This window comes from Prionailurus bengalensis, chromosome B4 (genome assembly GCF_016509475.1).
Source record: "Prionailurus bengalensis isolate Pbe53 chromosome B4, Fcat_Pben_1.1_paternal_pri, whole genome shotgun sequence".
NCBI lineage: Eukaryota > Metazoa > Chordata > Mammalia > Carnivora > Felidae > Prionailurus > Prionailurus bengalensis.
This window is the reverse complement of record NC_057358.1, coordinates 117,762,117-117,781,223: the sequence shown is the minus strand read 5'-3', so window position 1 is coordinate 117,781,223 and position 19,107 is coordinate 117,762,117. Positions and strand designations below refer to the sequence as shown.

At 39.2% G+C, this 19,107-nt stretch overlaps 1 protein-coding gene across 1 annotated transcript in view; it reads right to left on the bottom strand.

Annotated features, from left to right (window-relative positions):
• Nucleotides 1-19,107, bottom strand: part of CFAP54 (cilia and flagella associated protein 54) — a 296,556-nt gene that overhangs the window by 65,419 nt on the left and 212,030 nt on the right. The window contains 9 exon segments of the mRNA XM_043562207.1: nt 6,589-6,730; nt 7,267-7,365; nt 10,494-10,587; nt 11,509-11,614; nt 12,925-13,080; nt 16,999-17,125; nt 17,226-17,405; nt 17,573-17,730; nt 18,532-18,679. Of these exon segments, the coding sequence (XP_043418142.1) occupies nt 6,589-6,730; nt 7,267-7,365; nt 10,494-10,587; nt 11,509-11,614; nt 12,925-13,080; nt 16,999-17,125; nt 17,226-17,405; nt 17,573-17,730; nt 18,532-18,679 (1,210 nt within the window).

Here is a 19,107-nt window from a genome sequence, read left to right as displayed (position 1 = left end):
AGACAGGATTCGAGGCACCTCTCTTGCTGGTGTGGGTTCTGGCAGAGGCCACGTGGCTCTTGAGGCTGCAGCCAGAGCAAAGCCTCCTTCCTTTGCAGGCAGATTCCTGATTCTACAGCTGCCTTTACGCTCTGGTCTGAATGTTTGTGTCTCCTCCCAAATATGTTGAAATGCTAATCCCCAGTATGATATTAGAAGGTGAGGCCTTTGGGAGGTGCTGAGCTCATGACATTAGAGCCCTCCTGAATGGGATGAGTACTGAGAGGCTCCAGAGAGATCCCTAGCCCCTTCTATCACATGAGAAGGCACCATCTAGATACCAGAAAGCGGGCCTTCACTAGGTACTGAACCTGATCTTGGACTTCCAGCTCCCACACCTGTGAGAAGTACATTTCTGTTGTTTATAAGCTAGCCAGTCTGTGGTATTTTGTTATAGCGGTGTTAACAGACTAAGACACTTATTTACAACAAAACAAAAACCTCCAGTTCCCTTGGTGGCCTAGCTTTGTGTCGCTTAGTCAGGATGTTCAGCCTAGAATTTGTTTCTTCGGTCCTCGCAGGGATTTTGGAAGTCTTAATAAATCTCCTTCTGCTTAAATAAATTGGAGTGGATTCTGCCCCCTCCAGTGGCACCTCAGCAGTTTGCATAAGCATGTATACCTCTGGTACAGAACCTAGAAAACTGATTGTGGTAGCAGAATAAAGGTTTCCAAAAGATGTCCGTGTACTCATCCCCAGAACCTCTGAATATGTTAGGTTACAGGGCAAAGGAGAAATATGGCTGCAGATAGAATTAAGATTGGTTATCAGCTGACCTTCAGAGGGGGAGTTTTCCTAGGTCATCCATGTAGTCCCAGTGTAATCCTAGACGCCCTTATATGTAGAAAAGGGAAACAAGAGAGAGAGACAGAGTATGTCAGAGTCAGAGAGATTGGAAGATGTAGGGAGGGGCCACAAACCCCTGGAAAACACAAGGAAAGAGATTCTCACCTAACGCCTCCCCTAAAGTACTCCACTGACACCTTAATTTTGTTAGCCCAGTGAGACCCATTTTAGACTTCTGACCTCCTAAACTGGAAGACAGACCTTGTGTTGTGTTAAACCACTAAATTGTAGCTGTTGGTTACGGCAGGAATACAATGACAACACCAATTGTCTCTAGGGACAAGTCAGTCATTTGTAGAGAAGACAGAAGGGAGACTTTTCTCTCCATGCCCTTTGAGATCTTTTGAGTTTTGATTCTTGAGAACAAATCACCTATGTAAAAAATTGAACTAAACTAAAAGAGCCTCTGTACATATTTGACCAATGTCGTCTGGTCTTTAATGTCACAGGAGAAAATTAAGGCCAGTTCAACTCTTCTTTCTTTATAGAAAGTCCACTTTTTCTGACTGAATGCTCACAATTACTTTCTTTGTCTTTATAATCCAAAAGTGATGTCAGAATTTTTCCAGGTATAACCTGCAATATACATTTATTTTCAGAAGAACTTTTGTGGGAGGTGGATCCCTTTGCAACGGTTTCCCTCCAGCCTCAGCCAGAGCTGCATGGGTTTCACTGGTTCTGGGCAAGTATTTATGCTCATTTCCCTGCAACTTTCAGGTGGTGAGAATTCCAACCTTACAATCTCAGGTGGGGTTCTGACTTCTCCCAAGTGACTCATTTTTGGCCCTGACCGGGCAATTTGGCACGTTTCTCTGCATCTACTCAAGCCGGTGGGCAATGTGTTTCTAGTCCTCAATTTGACAAGCCCACTCTAAAGCTCTATTCTAAGCAGTTAGCAGGGTTCTGACCTTCCCTACCCACAGGGCCCTCCTTCCAGACCCCCTCTTTGTCCTGGCATCCAAGTCCCAGCCCTAGCAGTGCCCTCGCCAATGGCGTCCTCACCTTCAGCTTGCTTAGAATCACTCAATTTACTTTGGTAACTTGAGATTTCCCTTTCCTGACTTCATGCTCAGCTGTAAGTTAAAACAATTTCAGTTCTGTTTTATCCAACCTTGTGTTACATGTTTGGATTGGGGAGGGAAAAAGCACCTTTCATGTCAGCTCAATCCGAAAGGGTGATGCATTCATTCTGCACTTTGATTTCCTGGTAATACTTTCTTATCACACCCAACACAGTGATCAAGGGCACAGCTTTTAGAACCGGATAGATCAGGATTTGCATCAGCAGTAGAAAATTATCCTGGTTACATAACCTCTCTGAGGACCTTTCTTCGTTTAATATATATGCATAATGACACTGCCATGGGATTTTCGTCAAGGACAGATGAAATCACATAAAGCACTAGCGTATGGCATCAGGACACACTGGTCCCACTGTTATCTAGCATTCGCTGCATATGGCTTTCTGTTTTGTGTCAGTCTTTGACCGGGCCCTGCTGAAGGTTTTAAAGGATCTTGTTACATTTCTTTTGGCTCCCTGAAGTGTCAGTCTTCCTCTGAGTCTTCAAGAAAGCATTTCAGGGGCGCCTGGGTGGCGCAGTCGGTTAAGCGTCCGACTTCAGCCAGGTCACGATCTCGCGGTCCGTGAGTTCGAGCCCCGCGTCGGGCTCTGGGCTGATGGCTCAGAGCCTGGAGCCTGTTTCCGATTCTGTGTCTCCCTCTCTCTCTGCCCCTCGCCTGTTCATGCTGTGTCTCTCTCTGTCCCAAAAATAAATAAACGTTGAAAAAAATTAAAAAAAAAAAAAAGAAAGCATTTCATTGTGCCTGTCTGGCAATGTTTCCTTACGGGTGCCTTCTGTTGCTTCCTATTTTTCATTGTTGACTCTGTCTAGAATAAAGAATGTCTTCACACCTAGAGTCTGGTAATAGAGGGTGGAGAATATGTGCTCTGCTCTTGGTCATGAGACAGTTCCTTCTCAGATTTAAGTGATCAAAGTATAGAGCTCTGAATGACATTTCTAGAAGCTTGCAGGTGTTGGACCAGGACAGCTCTGCTTCACTGAGGATGGTTCTCATCATGCTCCAATTGTCTCAGCTGCTAATACTATGAACTGATACATAGCAGGTACACACATGCATGTGTACACACACACACACACACACACACACACACATCACTGCTATTAGCATAAATTATTTTTCTCCATTCTAATCTGTAAGTAGTGTAATACTTTGGGATTTGAGGATGTAATGTGTTTCCCTAGGTCCCCACCTATGGAGTATTGTGTCTCAGAGGAATACAAGAAATCAAGATAGTAGCAGAGGAATGGCATCTCAGTTTTTAGTTGGTATTGACCCCATGTTTCTGGACCAGGCCCAAGGCAGTAAGGAAAGAACAAATCCTATTTTTTCAGGCTGAAAGCTTTTCTCTGTTTCAACAGGCAGAGCCTATATTAAAGGTCAGCTGTGATCCTAAGTCTTCGTTCACAGTTCTCTTTGTATGTTCTGACAATAGGTTCACCGCCATTAGTTTTCACAAGACAAACATTTATATTTTCTATAGACCAAGTGCATTTGGTTGTGAGAAGCTGCATCCAGGACCACTAGCCCTAAATTGTACTTTTAATTCAAACTGTCTTACAGAATTTAACAATTCTTATCCCAGCTGAAATTTTCCCTAAAGCCACAAGAAAATCAAGACAAAAAAGATAAGTATATTTAAATACAACTAGGCCCAAAGTAGGCATCTAATAAATGTGTGTGTTTTTTTGCATTGAAACTAAATATGATCTTATATTGCCAGTATCATCATCTCAGGGTCTCTATGCCTATAAGACAATGTAGAGAAAATCTCTATAAATTGGATCAGCTGAATCACTCTGGTATCTTCTTATTCTGCAGACGTCATACAGTAGCTCTCTGGTACACATGCTGACCTATTATGGTTCACATATACATGAATAGTCTATTCTGTCATCATGCTTCTCCGATTGCCAATTGCTCTGTTGAGAAAATGTGGTTTTTTATACCTGCCCCACAATATACTTGTTTCAGAAAAAAAATGTTTCCAATTAACTAATATGCCCATCCTGTCTGTTGTCCAGCTTCAGCCTAATTTGCTTCCATTAATATGGACCTCTTAAGAGACATATCTATATAATTCCAAAGTGTATCTCTGTTCTGACTGTCAATGACTGGAACCTCATGGAAGGAAAGACTCACTTTCTTGGTTTTCTATGACTCCTCCTTCCTTTTGGACACAAATATCTGGTGCAGCGTTCCACACACAAAAACCATGACTATTGGTCACCACCTTGAGTACACATCAATGCTAGCAAAGGTAAGATTACTGAGGATGTTTTCTCCTGGATGCTAATTTATGCTAATGCAAGGAAAATCAAACAAGTTTTATTTGTTGCTGTTGCCCATTAGCAATTCATTATAATATAAACTTCATTGCCATCTGGGTATTTGTAGCAGTCAGGAGGGGATTCAGTACCTCCTTCCAACCCAAATACTGAAGTGAGGGAAATCATCAGCATGAATTAATTATCAGTCTGCTAGGAAAATACTGGAGGGCAAAACTATTACCGTTAAGGCAAGGCAAAATGCAAAATAGATGGGACTTCAAAATTTGGTCATTTCAAATTACTATTTTTGTAAAACAGTAAAAGAGTGCTAATGGTACAAAACAGAAACTGAAAATTGGAATATACTATGAAAATCACTGAGAAGGGCAAAGAAATCACACATTCTAGCAGTGAGCACAGCTAAGATGAAGACCACCTGCTCAACTGATCAACTCAGATCATTTGGATCCGGGATGCGGCTCCTCACTGCATGTGCCCATGGGTGACATCATTAACGGGTCACTGCAACACCTTTTCCTGTATTTCCATACAGGGGTTCAGAATTCCTCTCAGGTAGCTGCCAGCCACAGACTGGACTTGTCACGTAAGATAGTTTGGATTATCATTCAGTAAACATTCGTGCCCCTCTCCCTTCCTCGCCTGGCACAGTGGATTCCCCTTCCTCACTGATGTTGGACTTGGCCATATGATTTGCCATGGCCAGTGAGATGTGGTGTGAAGAGAGACCTCGAGTGTACTTCTGTGATAGAGCTTGGCCCCTTTGCTCTGCTGTACACCGTGAGAAGAGCATGCTCCAAACAGCCACTGCCTCCTCAGCCTGGGCTTCATAACAAATGTACGTGGACCAGACCAAGTCAAAGGATGAATTCTCATTGCCACTAAGTTCTAGGGTTGTTTGATACACAGCATAATTTTGGTAATAACTGCTTAATACAGCATTTTAGATGAAACCGATGAAACAAAATCCCACCAGACATCAAAGCAATAAAATAGGAAAACCACAACTTGGCATAAAAAGTTCATCTAATGGTTTAACCTCAGGCAATACATTTTTGGGTTGGAAAGGAAGAAAGCCAAGGAAAGGGATGGTTTTAGACACTAATCCTTTGGCTAAAGTTGACTTAACACTTCAGCAGAGTAAGCTGCTGCCTACAGATGTGTTTTCAGCGGCTTTAGGAAGAACACTCCCACCCCCACCAGGTTAAAGTAGCACTCTTCACCCCATTTGGCTCAATGCTCACCTAGTGCCAAGGAAAATTAGTTATTGTTGTTACTGAAATGTCAGCCTGGAAGTAAGACTCCAGCACCTTATGTCTTTGAACCATCCAAGTGTTCAGCATACAAGAAGCACTCAATAACTATTTTTCAAATGAATGAATGGACAAACACATAAATGAATCTTAAATATATTACTGCTGATCTGACTTAGAGGTTTATATGACGGTTTGCTAGCTAACAAAGGAGCCGTAAAATAGAAAAAACAAATAATAGTGAGATCAAGTTTAAATTCTAACCTCTCAATCATTAATTCATTGAACAATTACGAGGGGCGCCTGGGTGGTTCAGTCAGTTAAGCCTCCAATTTCAGCTCAGGTCATGATACCAGAGTTCATGGGTTCTAGCCCCACATTGGGCTCTGTGCTGACAGCTCAGAGCCTGCAGCCTGCTTCAGATTCTGTGTCTCCCTCTCTCTCTGCCTCTCTCCCACTTGTGCTCTCTCTCTTTCTCTCTCTCAAAAATAAACAAACAAAAAAATGAAAAAAAAATAAACAATTACAAATGCCTGTCATGTGCAAGTAATGTGTGATTTTCTGCAGTTAGGGCAGCAAGTCAAATAAAGTCCCTATCCTCAGGAAGCTGATGATAGCTTAATGAGAGAAAGAGCTCAAACATGTATACCCATGTGCACACCCATACATGCACATGCACACACACAAATATAAAATAACTAAGAAAAAGAACAGAGAACTACATGAGAGTACTAGGGTGAGCACACATTTTAGGGGATCAGGAAAGGATCCACAAGTAAATATTTCCAAAAGGCCTCATTTGACATGTGTGAACTGGAAAATAGACAGAAGGAAATACCATTTTTCACAGAGTCCTGCATCTGAAATGCAACAGCTGATTGAGTAACACAGACGTACATACAATGAAGTGATGCCCCTTTGTTTTGGCAGCTAGGCTGCAGAGCCCCTGTCTTTCTGAGGTTCCTCCTGCCATGATACTCTCTGAGTAAAACCCAACAAATCACCATGATTAAACCTTTGCAACTTGATTATGCATTACATGTATCAGGTTTTTATAAAATGCCTAGACATTTCAAACATACCAAGCAAATAATCTGTATATGAAGACAAAAGATCCACAGTGGCAAATTCGGGGATATTTGGTAAGGCCCCTTGGCTGACTTTATCAGTTCTAGCATTCTTCTTTCCAATAAGTAGATTAACTGCTAGCACAGCTTCACTGACCTAAAATTAATGCAGAATTAGAATTCATAAATGTAAGCTTTCCAATTCATAGATTATCCATTAGGCCCATAATGTGAAAAAGTGAATTCATAAAATCATATTCAATATACATTGGAAGAAAAAATAAAGACAATCTGGAAAACAACATGTGATGCCCAACATGTAGTATATATCATTGTCAAACAAATCATTATTGTTGACAATTTAATTAATGCATGAGTCACTTTAAATAGGCTATCTCACCTAGCTCTGAAAGATATTTGCCAAAATGTCAAAATGTGCACATATGTATCTGCCAATACTTTCATTAAAGAAAAGCCAAAACAAACAAAGACAGGTCTGCCTAATAAAGATTAAAAACACAACATACTTAAGGAGCAATCCTAATCTTCCCAAAGAAAGATCATTGGCATAAATCCTAAAGAATGTGAATTTTCCTTTCTCTTGTCTAGATACATTATGCTGTCTTAGTAACTAGTAGGTAGAGGATACAGACAGGCCAGTTAAAAGGGAGCTTAAATAAAAATCACACCAACCTGGGCAGCAGCTCTTATCACAGTCCAGGCCAGTGAACTGTACATTTCAAATCTATTTACTGTTGGTTCTTTAATAGAACTATGCCTTCTGGTAGGAGTCTAAAAAATATAGCACATATGTTATAATAAAGATAGATAAAGATACCATGAAGTTGCATGATAAATTTTCTCATCCTCTGAAAATGACATTTCAGTGGAACACTATATAGCCATTAAGAATAATAATGTAAAAATAAAGAACAATAATGTATGTATTAGATGTATTGACATGAAAAGATGTTCAAATATATTAGAGACAGAAAAGTAGAGGTTACAAAATAGTATGCAAAGTATAATCCTATTTTTAAAAAGATACATATACACATATATTCCCTGTATACACAAGCAAAGAAAATTATTAACAGTGGTTATTATGGCTCTTAAGGGTGATTATTTTTCTCATCTTTTCTACTTTTTTATACTGAGCTTGGATTTGAATAACAATAAAATAAACACAAATGGCATTTTAAGGAAAGTATTTACTTAAAATGGTATTTGCCATTTTAATAGATGATTTATAAGTTGAATACATTGTGTGAGAATGTCAGAAATAAGAATATTACTTAAAGGTTTCTGATAGGTATTCGCTATCACTTTTCTAACTAGGGAACTATTAAAGGATGATGTAATCATAAAGTTCCATAGAATAGCAAAAATAGCAATGAATGAAGATATTTTTTTACCGTGTGTGTGTGTTCAATTTTTTAAATAAGAAAGTCAATGCTACAAAAATTAACAGAAAGAAACTCCAATGGCAATGTAATATCTGCCTGTTTTACATTTTTAAAGATAGCTAAAATAAGTATTAATAGTTAATTCTTAATATTTAACTAATATGGATAAAACTGTTCAATTAGACTGCTTGGTTCTAATTTTTTGATGCTCATATTTTGGCCAATTCCTTGATCTTCAACAAGACTGCAGAATAAAACAAACAATAACAAAGATATCTTTGTTTTACTTCTGGCTACAGGACTCCCAAGGAAAAAGAAAGTCAGTGAATAGTGCTGATGCCAGAGCAGGAAACACAACGTGTAAATGTGGCTTAGCCTAGATCAAGTGCTAAGATTGGCTGGAGGTAGATGATACCTGGAGAAGCCACCTATGGATAATCTAAGCAATACAGCCCTCTCCCAAAATACGAGAACCCTAGTCATTAGCTGTAATGAAGCCACTTAGGCTTTGGGGTAGCCCTTGTGGCTTACTGGCTCTGTAAGTTTGGGCAATTTACCTATTTAAATTCTGGAAAGAATACTAATAGGCACTAAATGAAGAATACATAATAACATTAAATAACTATAATGTAAGAACAATGCTGAGCATGGAGCCTACTTAAGATTCTTCCTTTCTCCCTCCCTCCCTCACTCTCTCTCTCTCTCTCCCTCTGCTCCTCTCCCCTGCTCACACAGTCTCTCTCTCTAAAACAAACTAATAATAATCATAATAATAATAAATTAATTAAAAATTAAAAGTTACTGGCCTCATATATCTCCAAAGCACCCACATACTGCCCACAGGATCTCCCTCAGTCTAGATCCCTGGAATTCAAATGTGGCCCACAGACCAGCAGAAATGCCAAATCTCAGACCCCATCCTTGACTTACTGAATCAGACTCTGCATTTTCACAGGATCCCCAGAGATGCTTCTGCCCCTTTGTTTGGAAGCACCGCTCTAGAAGTGCATGCCCCTGCAACTATTTGCATGGTCCCCTTCTCATCCAGTAAATCCCACCTCTTGCCACTGCATCATTCACAATCCCACCAACCCAAGTTCCTTCCTAATCTCCAATTTTACTACCTAAACCAACCCCCCTTCCTTCTCTTCTTTCTCTCCCTTTCTTCCCCCCCCCCCCCCCACCCAACCTTCCTTCCTCTTACTTTTTTCCTTTACTGGTTTGTTGTCTCTCTCCCTCTACTGAAAACTAGTTCCACGAGAACAAGGACTAAGTTTGTCTTAATCACTGCTTAATAACCTTCCAGAATACTGTCTGGGTCAGAGTGAATGTTCAATAGGTATGTGATGAATAAATGAATGACTCTATCAAAAAGTGATCTGTTAGCAGGCCGTATCAATAATGAACATCTTACTTGTCCATCTGCTTAACCAATATACCATTTCCTACAATTTCCTGATTAATACTAATACCTTAGAGTATTTACATACACCTACATTTCATGTATTACATTTTAACAGGCAAAACTGTCCACAGGAACTCTTATTTCCAGAGCCTTATATACAACAGGCACATGAAAAGATGCTCAATATCACTCCTCATCAGGGAAATACAAATCAAAACCACACTGAGATACCACCTCACGCCAGTCAGAGTGGCTAAAATGAACAAATCAGGAGACTATAGATGCTGGCGAGGATGTGGAGAAATGGAAACCCTCTTGCACTGTTGATGGGAATGCAAACTGGTGCAGCTGCTCTGGAAAGCAGTGTGGAGGTTCCTCAAAAAAATTAAAAATAGATCTACCCTATGACCAAGCAATAGCACTGCTAGGAATTTACCCAAGGGATACACGAGTGCTGATGCATGGGGGCACTTGTACCCCAATGTTTATAGCAGCACTTTCAACAACAGCCAAATTATGGAAAGAGCCTAAATGTCCATCAACTGATGAATGGATAAAGAAATTGTGGTTTATACACACAATGGAATATTACTTGGCAATGAGAAAGAATGAAATATGGCCCTTGGTAGCAACATGGATGGAACTGGAGAGTGTGATGCTAAGTGAAATAAGTCATACAGAGAAAGACAGATACTATATGTATTCACTCTTATGTGGATCCTGAGAAACTTCACAGAAGACCATGGAGGAGGGGAGGAAAAAAAAAGTTAGAGAGTGAGAGAGCCAAACCATAAGAGACTCTTAAAAACTGAGAATAAACTGAGGGTTGATGGGAGTGGGAGGGAGAGGAGGCGGGTGATGGGCACTGAGGAGGGAACCTGTTGGGAGGAGCACTGGGTGTTGTATGGAAACCAATTTGACAATAAATTTCATAATGAAAACAAAACAAAACAAAACAAAAAACATCCAGAGAAGTATCTACACGAGTGTGACTATAAAGTAATAAATGATTTTCTCCAAATCATACATAAAAATCAGTCTCATTATTTCAATAGCACAGAGTTAACAAAGGCAATTAACTTAAGATTTCTAATAAAATAGTTTATTACCTTAAGTGTTAATGGTGGTGTTGAAAGATTGTTTTTTGGCTTCCTCATATGTAAAAATAATAAGGCCATTTCTAAGTAGGAGTCTCTTATCAACCTAAAATGATAGAACACTGTACTTATTAAATAGTTTCACCACTCATAATCATTTTGCACCATTTTCCACAATTTCTGAGCGATGAAAGGTAAAAATAGACAAAACCAGTATCTGTCCCAAATACACACCTTCTTTTCACAGCACCATTGGCAGAGACAGCAGCACCTTCCTCCCTACTGAAATTGGAAGCTCTTGAAGAGAGTTGAGAATTCTACCTTGTCCTGTGCTGGCAACACTCCATGGCATGACTGCTCTGAAGCCCAGCATCCATACCATTCTAGAATATTCCAGCACACAAGTCACTAAAGAAGTGAAAATCAGGACTGAAGGAACCTACCTTGAAAATCAGACCTCTTTTTCTACCCTCCTATACTAATGAAAATGGAAAGAGACATGGAGTAATGCAGAAAGCAGTTGTATGATATGGGTGAGGTCTGTGTATTCACTATCAAACCTGTCAGTTGGGGCTATTTAAATCAGTACAGTTGTAATAATGGCTGCTTATTCTCAATCTTAAGATGATTTTTATATAGAATTAAGTTGGCCATCCCTGGCCCTGTTGACCAGAGTGAATATCCACATAAATCCCTTCTAGATACAATTTCACATCCATGGAAGCTGCTGGAATCCTGGGACAGATAGGAGATCGATGTGAGTAAAGACTAGAAGCAATACACAGTCCAGTATGCCACCATGATAACTGCCATCACCAACCATTGCTGTAAATGAGGCTTTGGGTCAGAGCAAAGGGCAACAACCTTGGAAAGGAAGTCAGTAAATCTGGTGGACAATGGACCCCAGTGAACTAGTCCTGCCATAGGAAGATGGTTTCCCAGTCATCCCAGCCTTGAATGTTCAATGTAATACCAGAGCATGGGACTTAAGCCAAAATATGTTATAATAATGGGAAGTTTTTTTTACCCCGAGTTTTGATCATTTCTCAAGCTTAGTTGTATAGCTTCGAATAAACTCTCAAGTTGTGAACTTGGAGATTTCTCTTCCATCAATATTTGACGTTCTATTTTGCCTGAAAGAATAAAAAAAAATATGTACACAAATGGTTTTTCCTTTTTCTATCATTTAGAACTTTAGAATAAATATTTCATGCTGGGACTTCAGAAAACTGGATGTGCTGTCCTTCCTGCCCATCTGTCTGTTGTTTTTGCTGTAAGGTCAGCCAATAGTGCAAGATCTTTTACTTCTTTCCCCAGGAGTCTCCGGGTTCATCCTGCCTTTAGTTAGCAACACTGAGTCAAAGCCTCCTTTGGCTTTCCAGACACAAATGTTCTTACCATCTTATTTTTATATTTCCTTACTTTGTACCTCCCTTTCCTCCTGTGGGGCCCATTCCCTTTGTCTACATCCATGTCCTCTTTCTCTTGTATTATAGATACAGTATTGCGGATCTCTGTCTAGTATTGCAGATCTCATAGAAAACATCTCTGCTAAATCCTAAAAAGTCAGCAAACACTTGAAAACCATCACAAATGATGCAAATACTTCAGTGTTCACACCGCTCTCGGCCCCATGGTTAGCCACAACGTTCAGTGGAATGGCACTTTTGTAGCCAAAGGGCAAGGAAGGAAAATCATATAATTGCTATAAAAAGAATTCAGTTTTCATTTAGTGTGTGGACAGGGCACAGAGCCTCCCAGGGTTAGGTTCACGCCTGGGCACTATCATTTAGTAGCTGCTGACTTAGAGAAGGTTTCTTAACCAGACTGTACCTCATTTTCCTCATCTGTCAAGTAGGATTAGCCATGCATACCCTGTAGAACTGTTGTAAGAATTGGCAATATGAGAGGTTACACACTGACTACTATAGGGCCTTGCATCTAGTCGACGATCAACAAATGATAGCAACCATCATCGTCACTCTTGTCATGCCCAAAGTAGCCACAGTAATTATGCAAATATATCGTACATAACTTATAATTACAGGTGTGCTACAGCTATTTAAGTGGGTATGTATCTTTTATAGAAATTAACTAAAATGCTTAGCTAAGGAATGAAATCACGCATAAAAAATGCCTTCCAAGCATTCTTTAAGAAACATTATTTATAGCTAAATGGCTGATGCTGACATTTTTGAGTCAAACATAAAACTTTGTCTAAGGAGGGTCAATTGTAATTATAAAAGAGACTAAGTAGTAGTACTCTTTTTCCCCTTTCTTGATATAAGTTTGCCAAAGGTACCACTTTTGTGTCATCACTAAGCCCTTTATAAAATATGTATTTTTTTACAGTCAGTGACCAGATTTTCAAGAAGCACATTGTTAATAGGAAAAAAAAAATCCCATAAACTTTATCACAGTTCTGACCCCAAGTACATCTTACCTTTCTGAAAAAGAATTTCTGCCTCTACCTCATGTTCTTCTGCTGCTGCTACCTTACAGAGCTTCCGTGCCATTTCAAAAAGATGAAGGGCAGGTAACCACTTCGAGGGATCCTTCTTTTTACTGGTATAATAGACTTGTTTGGCCACTGTATGTCCTAAAGGGAACAAGTCGGATGGCGAAGAAAGAATGAAACACACAGCGTTTGTAACAAGCCTCCATGTTACCAGATTTCTCTCACAATAAGTTTGCTTAAGAACTCTAGTAGTCTTTACTTTCTAGCATCTAAGAAATATTTTTTAAACTCAATATTCAAATATTTCAATGAACTTGAACAGTAGCACTTAGAAACTTTATCTTTGATAAATTTCAACATTTTCTTATTTTTAAAATGAAGGATATAATCTCTCAGGTCTCTTTCAGCTCCAACATTTCATGATGCTCTACAGAACAACTGTGTTCCTAACATGAGGTTGTTAGTAGGAAAACGTCTGTAAGTCTTATGAAGCTTTATATTTTTCCCAGTAAAAATTTGCATATATTAATAGGCAGTAATTTTGTTTCTATTCAGCTCTATTAGTGGTGGCTTGCTATGCATATTTTATCACTGCAACTAGATGCCAAAGCCATTTGGATAAGGGCCACGTGCTGTACTTCTTGTGTGGTCCCGTCATCATTTAAGATAATGAAGGACTGTTGTATTGTTGAAGAGGCATTAGACGTAATCTGTGTGCCCTCACAGACAGACAGACAGACAGACAGACAGACAGACACGTAGCAAATATTTTCTGAATGCTGGATAAAATGAGAGGCACTGGGCAAAAATGAGAAAAGAGAAAAAGAAGAGCTCAGGCTTATTAAGTGATTCCTACAATCCAGGTACCATCCCAAGGACTTAAGCATTATCTCGTGTAATCCTCCCAACTCTGAATGGATGTCATTAGTACACTTCACAGAGGACAAAGCAGTGGCACAGTGATTATTTTATTTTATTTTATTTTATATGCCCAAAGTCATGTGACTTGTAAGAAGCAGGGCTGTGATTAGAATCCAGGCAGTCTGACTCCAGGGCCCACACTCTAAATTATGACAAGAGTAAGACCAGACCGGAGTAAGACCAGAAATCTTTCTCCAGAGTCCATGCTCTTCAATTCCAACAATTACCAATCGTGAGTAGATCCCAGGTAAGGGTATGCTAGTAGCATTTTGTCCAAGGCAACCTCATTTTTCAACACATATGCCATTTTTATATGTCCCATTTATTGTTTCAAATTATATTAGAGCTGTTTATTCATATACGACAACATTATCAATTATCTTCAAGTAATTTGGGCACTGACATATATGTACTATATATAAAATCTATGTTATATATAATAAAGTATTAATATATAATAAAAGCACTTGCATTGTCTTCTGGATTTCTATTGAAACAATAAAGGGATTTGTTACAGAAATTACTGACAGCTCTCTCTCTCTCTCTCCCCCTAAGAGGATGACAGGCTGTCTGAGGGCAGAGATGATCATTGGCTCCCTCTTGTATCCCCACTCCCCAGCATCATTCTTGCATCTTTCTTAACTGCTATTACGTAAGCAATCAATAATCTATTTTTTAATCTCATAAAGAAGCTCGAGGTTCAGTCATTAGCGGGAAAAATAATCTCAAATAACCATGATGCTTATTTTTGGTTTTATGAAAGTCTCAGAATGCCTTTTTCCATCAGAGGCTTTTACAAAGGAAAAACAATTGTTTAAATGGCTCTATTCTTGCGATGCAATCTATACTCTCCCTATAAAGGAAAACTGTCGAGAAAGCATCAAATCAGATGATTTTATGCTTCATAATATTGAAGTGCTCCTTTTTCCAATAAACATCAACTCTGTGAAAAAGAAGTTGTGAAACTGATGTTGTTTTGACAGAAAAGCTGCTTTTGGTTTTGTTTTTTAGGTCTGTATTTAATATAATATAACAGAAAGCAAGCTGTTCTGCCTCAAGTGAGTCTAAAAAACAGTGGCACTATTGTCACAGAGTGGTGACACATCTTCAGGATTAGGAAGTCAGGAAAGCAGAGAATACATTTGATTTCACACAATCTGCACAATTTAACACAATCTGTACTTTAAGCTCTTGTAGAAATTGAATATACTGATAATATAACAAACTGTGAACTAAAAATATACAAAAATAGCTCTTATGGGGTCAGATTGCTGGAAGGAAGTCTAGAGGTCAGTTAGGCCAGCCTAATCTCATAAATAAGGAGACTCAACAATATAGAGGTGATACAATTTACCCAAAGTAATAAAATTCATCTCTGATGATGAGGAGGAGGAATCACATAAAATAATAATGAGTAATAATCATGAGGGGTAGAAGGGAGAAGATCCTGGACAGATGATGGTTTGACCACACACAGCTCTCTTGCCCTCCCTTCACACTGTAGTCCAACCATCCGCCTCTCCTTAGCTGAGCAGCTACTGGTACAGGAGGCAAATGGGTACCAGGAAGTGAGGGGTATGTTTTAAAATGTAGGTTTCTTTACTGTCCAGGTGTGCTTCATTACTGTATAGGCCAGGAGACAACTGCCACTGAAAACATAGTTTACGACAGTTCCCAAGAAGCTGGGGCACACCACATCACACCGGGCCAGACAGAAATGCCCAAAAGTTGGTCAGGAAGTAGAGGCAGCGAGGGGAAAATGTGGACAAGAATCTTTATTTTAGATGTGGTAGGAAGGGATGGGTAGGTGGGGGTAAACAGGCAAAGCAGGTTTCGGATTAGCTAGTCTAAAATAATTTCAGCAAGCTGAGCTAGTTAGTAGTCTGATGATACCTCTCCCAGGGGTGATTAGGGCAGGAAAACAATGGTTCAGAGTGTCAGAGCCCAGCAAAGGACTACAAGGGAGCCCAATAAAGGTTCAGAGAATGGGCTCTGGAATAGTCTCCATTTAAAGGGCATGCTCACAGGATAGTGGTTTGGTAATCTGTAGGCATTGGCTAGCCCCAGGAAGTCCTTCCCTAGTCAGCAGGACCCCAGATGTCAAAGTATCAGAAATACAGAAAAGAAAAAGGCATGATTAATATAGGTTAGAACACAGAGAGCTGCTATAAGATTTCCTGCCCTCTGAGCTGGACAAAAAGCCTGGGAGCTCAAGGCAGTCAGCCTTGGGTCAAAGGCCAGAGACGGTGTCCTAGAGAAAGCTTGACACAATCTGTAAGCTCCAGAGAAGGACAGCACTGGTCAGCTCCACTTTGGCTCCAGAGGGCTGTACGCCTCTTGCTTCCTGGTCCACCAGCTCCCATCAGGTCCAGTCAGAGCTGGCTCCAGTCTAACCTGCAATCGATTCTTCAGCTCACTTCCTCCCATGAGGCTGCCCCTAGCCCACTCTGATCAGGCTATCCTGGTCTCCTGCACTTCCAGAACAGGTCAAGCTTGTCCTGACCTCAGAACCTACAACACGGCTCTCTCTGTCTCCATCATGCATAACTAGTCACTTGCAATTTAAGGTTTAGGGTTAAATACCACTTCCACACAGAGCTCTTCACCAATGACTCTACTTAAACAGGCACCCCTCCCTTCATTGTTCTTTATCAGCAGAACTCATCCACATCTTTCATAAAATGGATCACAATTTATAATTGCATACCTATATGTAATGCATTATCGTACATAAGCTTTCTGTACCCTTACTCATTTTCTGCCTGGTACTTGTCAAATATATATTTTATTTTATACAATATTTATCTCTATTAAATTTTATAAGGGGGATATTTTATAAACATTAAAAGATTTTATACAATATTTATAATATGCACTTCTCCATATGGTTTGTTTACTTGCTTATTTCTACCTCCCACATGAAGATCAGTGACTGTACCTGTTTAACCTCCAGTAATTTCCCAGGACCTCACCCGGAATCTGGCGCACAGTAAATAATCAAAAACTATTCATTAAAATAAATGGAGCCCGAGTATTCATAAATATTGCCCCATTTGAATGTACTCCTAGGATAGCCTGCCTGAAAATGACAATTTCTCATCAGTGACTTGAGTATAATATATGTTAAAGCATTCTTACCAATCCTCATTTTTGTTTTGGCCAATAACATGACATGGGGAAGATAGATATTTTTCAAAGGCTGCGATGGACTTGCAGAGTCAGTGTTTGATAAAGGAAATTCAATCGTTTCTCCGAAAGTTAGCATCTGTGAAAGGAACACTGTATTAGTGACTAGCTAATGTGGTTTTGAATAAGACGATGGAAAAGTCAGTGTCTAAGTCTTGAGGACACAAAAGTGCACCCACCTGTTCAATAAGAATGTTGTGAGCCTGAGTCAACAAACATAATTTTTCTGTTTTTGAAGAAGGAGTTTCCTTGAATTTCTCAGCTTTTGTTAAGTCATCCAGCAAAAGCATGCTTCTCACCAGGGTTAAATGAGATCGAGGGGAAATAAATTCACTTTCTTCAAGCAAATGTATTACAGCCTATTAAAATAAAATTATTGCTTTTGATAGTCCTGTTTCCAATCCACTGAAACAAGAGCTGGCCAAACTGTTACGCATTCAGCATCTAATGGGATTTAAAATTCTCTCCTTTTGTTCTAATCAGAATCAGTAGGTGAATATCAATATGAATGAGGTCTCCTTCCTACCTGAAGGTTTGTTATGATGTCTGCCTTTAAATGCTTTTCTTGTAGGCCAATGATTACAGCTTGCATCAAGAATTCAGCTTGTAGCTCCCTGTCGCCTGCACTTTTTGCTTCCATGCACCCTTCGTTGATGAGGCTGACGTAATCTGTCATATTGTTTTCTAAAGTGAATAAATGCAGTTATTTAAAATGCACTGAGAACGTAAGAAAGCACATGTGCATAAGACCCCCAATATTCATCACAGGAATATTGTATAATAGAGAAGAATAGGAAGATATAAAGACAGAAAACAGACTCTACATGAAACATTAAAAAAAATGTGCTGCAATTTGGGGGAAAGTACTTTAGGGTATTCCAATGCTACAAAAGTAATAATGCTACATGAAAAATATTTAATGTGAGAGATGGATAGAGATGGCTGGATAGATAGATTTACAAACAGATAATTCTTAATCACTGTAAAAACTGACATGTATATGCACCAGGCTATGATCTAAAACTTTATAAATTTAACCCATTTAAGACTGACAATAACCCTATGAAGTAGGTACAATAATTTCCATTTTTACCAGAGGAAGAAACTGAGGCATAGGGGGATTAAGAGAGTTGACCAAGGAGGAAGTGGTGGACCGAATATTTGAACCTAAGTCAGGTACCCAGCGACGGAATCTGTGCTCGAGCCCCCTACACTACGCTGCCTCCCTGAATGACAAGAAGACTTGCATGTTGGTACTTTGAAATCTCCTTGCCTGTTTTGCATACATCAGAAACACAGAGGCCATTTTCAGTGTTACGGAAATGACTATTTTTATAACATGAATTCTCTTATTCTGGAAACAGATCAAGCTATAAAGTTGGAAAATGTGAATGTTATAATCAAATGTATCCCAATAAAACCTCCATTACCTAAGTAAAATTAATGTTTAGGAAAACTTTTATTAAGAAAACAGGATATTTGTACCTGTCACAATTCCAACGCCGTGAATCTGTGCAACAAAGGCGGTCACCAATGCTAGGCGGCATCTCAACCACAGATGGATGTTGAAATGTTCTCGAGAATTTAGGGAAGTAGGATCTAGAAACTCACCATCATCTTTATTTTCAGTGGCCTAAACAATATTAAAATGATTGTTATCTTGCCATCTAGTAATTTCAAAGTTTTTGCCTAAATGCTAAATGAAAGTTAAGAGAAGCATCTGATACCATTTTATACTAACTTTTTAATTTTGGAAAATTTGTCTTGCATATTCTATAAAATGGAAAAAATACACACACACACATACACACACACACACACAAAACAAATAAAATGATTCATAATCCCGCCATGCTCTATTAACATTTGGAATACTGCTTTTCAGCTTTTCTCTTTCTTTCTATACCCATTATAGAAAATAGTTTTGCACTCTGAATTTTTCATTGCAAATGATATTATCAGCAGTATCTAGGTCTTCAAAAATTTTGTGAACATCATTTTAATGGCTGAGGAATAATAACTAATATATTGAGTACTTACTATATTCCAGGTACTGTGTCA